This window comes from Trematomus bernacchii, unplaced genomic scaffold (genome assembly GCF_902827165.1).
Source record: "Trematomus bernacchii unplaced genomic scaffold, fTreBer1.1, whole genome shotgun sequence".
In the NCBI taxonomy this organism is placed as follows: Eukaryota; Metazoa; Chordata; class Actinopteri; order Perciformes; family Nototheniidae; genus Trematomus; species Trematomus bernacchii.
The window spans coordinates 4,641,404-4,648,293 of NW_022987698.1; the positions used below are offsets into that span (position 1 = coordinate 4,641,404).

The 6,890-nt window shown below is 38.1% G+C and overlaps 1 protein-coding gene across 1 annotated transcript; it reads right to left on the bottom strand.

Moving 5' to 3' along the window:
* Positions 1-714: 714 nt before the first annotated feature.
* On the bottom strand, positions 715-5,439 carry parp3 (poly (ADP-ribose) polymerase family, member 3). Its single transcript, XM_034139355.1, has 11 exons — positions 5,311-5,439; positions 4,840-5,036; positions 4,625-4,750; positions 4,255-4,434; positions 3,985-4,120; positions 2,783-3,006; positions 2,539-2,694; positions 2,350-2,427; positions 2,091-2,268; positions 1,853-1,996; positions 715-1,642 (listed from the first exon to the last, which is right to left on the bottom strand). The coding sequence occupies exons 2-11, from the start codon at positions 5,017-5,019 to the stop codon at positions 1,470-1,472; spliced, it is 1,575 nt and encodes a 524-aa protein (XP_033995246.1). The 5' UTR covers positions 5,020-5,036; positions 5,311-5,439; the 3' UTR covers positions 715-1,469.
* Positions 5,440-6,890: the final 1,451 nt, after the last annotated feature.

Sequence of the window (6,890 nt, forward strand, 5' to 3'; positions counted from 1 at the left end):
ATATTAGACCGTATATTATGTTACATACCCGCACATTAGTTCTGTAATATATCAGTTTGGATCATATTACAAATAAACAAACTGTTCCTCACAGCAATGAAATGCATTTTCAAAAATGCACTATTGCATCAAAAGACTTGAAAAATGATCACCTCCCGTGTCCTGTAATCAGATTACACACTGCTCCCATCAGGAAGACGCTATAGGGTTAATGATGACTGGATAGATATAAAACTCTTTCATCCCTCTATCCTGGAATCTTCTAAGCTCAGTAAGGTAAGGAAGGTGTGAAACGAGGAGTGTGTTGAATGTTGAAGGGTCTCTTTGTTGCCACTCTTCTGGTATGCACATTACATCTGTCACTGCACGATAAGCACATTTTCTATATGGTAGCCTTTATGTTGAGGTCAAGACAAATCTCCTAAGGGATAGAAAGTGTGAACTTGATCATTTTACCATGTTTTGCATCTTCAAGACGATTTTGTATATGTTCACACCACCATCTGTTTCAATAAGTATTACTTTCATGCAAATAAGTTATTTTGCCTTTTATTGAATGCCGTCCAGCGAAATATTGACATTTTCTTATATGAAAAATATTGTTAGCAAACAATGACTACCATATAACGTGGCACACCGGAAAACAAATAGCACTAGACAAAAATATCTAAGTATTTAGGCTCATCATGCAGAAGGAAAAAAAACTTCAACACATTGCAGGCACAATTATTTTTAATTTACTTATCATTGGTTTAAGTAATGTCTTAGTGCAAAAATGCATTTACATTCCAAATGGACTTGCTCATTACTGACACCACATGGTTGCATTTGTACCATAGCCAGGAGACCTTCAAGACATTGATCAAGCTTTTCATGACGTGTTACTTTGCAACAGAGTCTTTCTTTCAATATTAGACTGGTAACAGTGATTGAACATTAGCCACACATTGCACTTCACTAACTGTAAACATATCTATGGATAGAGCATCGTTTTTCTACTCTACTATTTAACATTAGTCAAAATGTCTAAAGTTGCAAAGGCATGCGGCAAAATCCTTACGGATATGTTTTCTCTCAGGGACAGGTTTATATAAGCATTTCTACTTGGATTAAATAATGAATAAACTACTCAAACTAGAAGATGGCAAATATAACATAATGTGCATCATGTTATTTCTAACAAAACTGTGCAAATATATAGAGGCTTAGAGAAGTAAAAAAGTAATTGCTTCATTGCACCATGTGAAATAACAGTAGTGCAGTCTTAAGTACTCAGAACAGTTATACAGAGTGCAATATATAAGGCACAGAGAAGTCATTTATGAATCAAATAGAGACAATTGCACCAGTAATAGCTGTAATAGTAAAGCAAAAAACCATATCATAATAATAATAATAATTATTATTATTATAGGAAAACAGAAAGCCAAGCTTTTTGAAAGCCCTTTATATAGATGGAATTCCTTGAGTTAATGCATTTTAAGCTCCAGCAGGTAGCGAAGGCGACACTGGCTCTCTTTGTAGATGAGATATTCACTGTTGCCGAAGTGGCTGTTTTTGAACTGGGGCTGATCTAAAGGCTCACCCTGAGGCACAGCAACCTGCTTGCCCTCCAGGGTGATGAAGGTGTCCTTGGATGGATCTGAAAACACAGAAAATAACCAAACAAAAGATGTTGCATGATTTCAAATAACACAGTGGTTCTAATTTTTGTAATAAATATTGATAATGACATATGTGTTTCCTGTGAGCATGTTTCTCATGAGTAGTTGTACAAAAACAAAATAATCTTGAGCTTTTCTTGAGACACACAAAAAACCTGTAGCTCTCTCATTCATTTTAGGATTAGTACCTGGCTCCACAGACCCTCGCGCCACCACACTATCAAAGCCGGCAGGGGCCTTCTTCAAGGAGCAGTCGTCTTTAGTGATGGTACGTTCTTTGCCCAGGGCTACCTCACTCAAAAACATCACTCCAGTATTTTTAGAGGCACGCACTAAAAAGAAAATGGCAGAAAATGTCATTTGTAATGATTGCAATTCATTTAATCCTCATCTCTTTCAATCCCTGCATTTTTCATACAGACTCACCGTAAGCTGCAGATTTGCTGTTTTCAGACGCAAAATAGATACCGCTACCAACACGGCCTCCTGAATGGGGCATTATCCTCAGACCGCTCTTCAGAATAGCTGCCACCACCGCTATGTTTGTACCGTGCCACAGAAGACGGCGGTTCTCCAGATCATCATGCTCCTTAAACCGCTCTCCCTGCAATGTGCAACGTATGCGTTAGGTCAGAGGATTTCAGTCTCCTATGTCACAATAAACTTGATTGAGTCCAATTCCTACCTCTGTCTCTCGATCAACAACCCAAACATTGACAATTTTGGGGCTGCTATTAGTTGCTTTCAGGTATTTTGCTATGATCTTTAAATGAGAGAAAGGAAATACAGTTTGACAAGAGGACACATGATCAGACATTGGAACATGGTTCAAGTGCTTTGTATTCACTAAACCTTAATATCACTATGACAGTACCTTGAATGTATCTGATTTGTTGTCCATTAGAGTGAGATGGCATTTGAGAGAACTGTAGTCCTGGTCTAGAGGGTGAAGAACTTCCTCTATCATCTCTTCCTGAGACTTTTCAGTCTCTGACTTCAGATTTTGGGCGATCTCTATGTCAGCCAGCACCTTTACAGTACATGTAAAAGGAGTTACTTTTGGACGGAGCAAACACCAAAACGTTTTTTCCAGAATATTATATAAAGATACATCTCACCATGAGCATCTCCTTCTTCTGGTTCACAATCTCTTTGTCGTTGATGGTTGGTGGTCTGTTCCGGCCAAAGTTGTGAGGGATTGTGGTGAAGAATTTCGAAGAGAGTTCTTCCAGTCTTGCGTTTCTGCTTTTTTGGTTCATGGCTGCCTCAATCTCCTCCAACACTTCGAAGCCCTTTGCAATCTGAATTTTACTGAGTTTGCCCAAAGGCATCTTCTTGATGTCTTTGTACCATCCACGCATTCACACGCACGCAAACACACACATGCACGCACACACAAACACACACACAAAAAACACAAATCTGTGTTATTTTATATTTTCTTCTATTTTCTTAACCCTTAGATGCATAAGTGGGTATTTTTTGACCCGGTGAGGTGGTTTTCTTAGAGTATCTTTGTAATTACATTTTTCCATCATTTCATATTCCAGCTATTCCTCAAAAAACATGTTTTGGATATCGTGCCATTCAAATTTTAAGAAATTGTAGTTTTTGTATTACTATCCCAAGCTTCCATAAGTGGGTCAAAAATGACCCGCATGCATTTTCTATGGAATTTCGTTTTTTTTTCAAAATGTAAAAAGAAATTAAAAAATTATAAATAGTGAAAAATTTAATATAAAATATTTCTAGTGTGAACCAAAATATAATACTAAATATTATACAAGTGATTTTTCTTAACCAAAATGACAAAAATGGCATAAAAACACATATTATTCTAATACGGGTCCTTTTTGACCCACTTATAGAAGAGTGTAGGGTCCAGTCACTCGTGCATCTAAGGGTTAAGAAAAGTAATCTCACACTGTTTGTTTTGCTTATTTTATAAAGGTGCAAATGTTACCTTCACTACCTCCAAGTATTAAAAGAAACAATTAAATGACAAAAACATTGTTAGCAAAGCACAAGGCATGGCTAATGCTGATAAAGGGATGCATTGTGTAAATGCAGACTTCACCCTCTGTTGGTTGCAAAGGTCAATCATTAACATGTCACATTATGGACTCCTAGTTTTCTTAATGTACATCTAAGCAACACTCAAATTAAGCTAACAAGATACTATGCAAAAATCACAGAGATGTTGCCTATTCTTTGAATCCCATCTAGTTTCAAAGCCCAACATGTGGTACAGAACACTGAACTTTAGCAGACTTGACAGACAGGTTTATATTTCATGCTAGGTAAACTATGCCACACCCACCTAGGTTCATGCATTCCATCGCCTCTTTGAACATGTCATTGCTGAAAATAAGCTCGATAAGCTTCTTGGTGGGGTTGTCAAGGCTGCAAGGTTGGACATTTTTTGTGACTTTGACCTTCTTTCCATCAGTGTTCACCTGCAATTATAAAAAGCAGAGCCAGTGAGATTTTGCCAAGGCAGATAATGATTATAAAATGTCTCTGATGACTGCATCTGAAAGACGTTTTATATGCAATACTCCTTGTTCCAGTGAAGGTACATTATGGTTACCTTGACCTCAGCATCCTGCTCTCCATCCACCTCAATCAGGGTGTACTTCCCATGGTGAGAAACAAAATTTGCCCGATCGCTCCAGTTGTTCTTGGTCTTGTCCTTAAACTTTTTTTCAAAGTCCTTGACAGCCTTTTCAAGATTATCAAACGTGTTGAGTTTGGATTGTCCACCTTCCCCCTGGACTCAGATTAGACATGAGGCAATCAGGGCAAAATTGCTTTTATATAACAAAATGAAGAAAACTAAAAGATAAGAAACCCAGAGTAAAAGTACAGTTGTTACTAATATTTAAAATATAATAAATCAGCAAAACTGAATAAAGTCAAAAAGGGTAATTTAGTAGGAATGTCTTGCAGGACAAACTTACCACTCTACCCCATCTGTTCCATGTATAGTATTGCTTGGTTCCTTTAATCAATTGATTGACATAAAACTTGTTATTGTTATGCCCGATGTTGGTCTGATTGAGCATGCAGTCATAGTCATCGTGTACCTGGTGAAAAAAATGATATATGTTTTGATTAAAAGTAATTTGCACTTAGCATTCTGCGTTAAGTGAAAAGTATATATTATTTGACTTACCTCTCCGGACACTGAGCATTGATCATCCACCTTCCTGTTGCATTTCACCTGTGACCCTGCAGCCAGAAGGGCCTCTTTTGCAGAGGTGAAGGCATCTTTGGGCGCTGGTGTCTCGGGCTCTTGTTTTACCTTCTTCCCACCTGCCTTAGCAGCAGAAGCAGCTCGTCTCTTTGGTGGCATGATCCTAGCTGAAAACCCTGAAGAGAAACTTGCCATGCTGAGTCTCGGCATGATACCAGGACAAGCTCAGACATGTCTAAAGTGGGCACTCTCTGGCTGTCAATCATAGCAAATTAATGCATTGTCATCCATGCATGAACCTACTGAGTAGATATTGACTATATACTTTTAAATGTAAAGCAAATCAAGATGATAAAACAGTACTTTTTTGGTAAAAGAAAGCTATAGTGGGTGTGCCCTCTTGTTTATTCCGAAAAAGGAAAGCTGAATTTTCTTCAGCAAAGAACTCACCTTTTAACTTGAAATAGTGTCAGACGGGAGAGAAAGCAGAGTCTTGTCTCTTGTGAAGCTTTCACGGGACGACTGGAGGGTGGCTGAGCTGTCGGACAGGTTTTCGGGAAGTTTAGGGACTCTTCACCGTCAGAGGAAGAGGTGGAGCTCCACTGTATTTTCTTGCTGCTGCGGGGAAACTGCAGAGCTAGCTAACAGCTACCGCCACCTAGCTTATCTCAGTATGTATTGTCCCCTCAAAACCTTTCATACTAACAAGCTAAAGTTGCAGGGTAACAGATCTGATCCACAAGTCACAATAGAGCAATAGAGCTTGTTTTCCTCCATTAAGGCTATCATTGTATTCATATTAATACTATTAAAACAATACATATCTTTGACCACACTTCATTTTTTTATATTCTTAAATATACCATATTTGACCTATCATTTAAGCACTTGTATTGGATGTTCCTAAAGATATCGTCTCATTGTAGGCTACAATCACTGTTAATTTCAGTTTAAAACTGAGCTCCTCTTTTATAACCAACTTGTTGAAGCCTTTCTCTGCTTAATTCACAAAAAAATCAAAGACCACAACTCAGAAGTGTGATGAATGCACAGCTGGGAAGTGTCTATCTTTTACTGTAGGCCTATTTGGAAAAATCATATAAAGTCTGAGTTAGTAAATATATTGTACATATATATATAACATTTACGCAATGTATAATCATATGTGGTGTTCTTTGCTACGTTTCCCATTGCAGTTTCATGTATCATAACATTGACTTCATTAGATCATGCAATGGGGAATTGCATGTTGAGGGGGACTCCTAATAAATGAAAATACCAGGGCTGCTGACATGAACTGTGTCATACGCACATAAATACTGTGAAATCTAGTTGGTCAAATTCAAAAAATATTTTCATAATTATGTCTTTAAATATTAAGTTAAATATGGTGGGGCTCTTCTTTAACCTTAACACGGAAGTTTACACTCTTGTTCCTAACAGCAAAGCAGTTGTTGCAGGACATGTTGTACCTGGCTTAATAACAACAGTAATTTAATGATGGCCACCGGGCAGAACTAATATTAGACAATGCTCGAATTATCCGTCCACTTCCTCCATATGCAAATAGTCTTTTTACAGCAGGCCCCAAGGCTGTCTACATGTTGCAATGTGCAATATTAGATCAACGATTTGGACACAAGATGGCAGTGTTAAGATGCTGTTCAAGTCTATTTTCCAAAGCATCTGCCTTATGCACTCAGGGGTACTGACTGCTGTAGATATCCTCAGACAGCTTTGGTCGGTTTTATCCCCCATCAGCAGATGATGATATTTGGGCTGGTAATTTTCATGCAGAGACTGTTTGGTTTTGGCAGATGGTGTAGATTGAATTTGATATTAGACAGCTTGGAATTCAAACCAAATCTCCAGTTGAAATTTGCACCTGACTATCTTAATTCCACCTTTTCCACACATGTTCGGACTGCAGCTCAGGAGCAGGCGTTATACTCTTTAGACAGTTGATGGTTTGATCCCCTACTCCCTTTGTCCACAGGAGTGTCCATAAGCAAGACGCTAATTTGGCCAGG

Bases quoted from the DNA above. Each gene is read 5' to 3' on its own strand.
- parp3 (XM_034139355.1), bottom strand. From the start codon at position 5,019: ATGCCACCAAAGAGACGAGCTGCTTCTGCTGCTAAGGCAGGTGGGAAG. The intron at 4,751-4,839 runs GTAAGTCAAATA...TTTTTTCACCAG, and splicing joins AATGCTCAGTGTCCGGAGAG to GTACACGATGACTATGACTG. The intron at 2,428-2,538 runs GTACTGTCATAG...TCTCATTTAAAG, and splicing joins ACAAATCAGATACATTCAAG to ATCATAGCAAAATACCTGAA.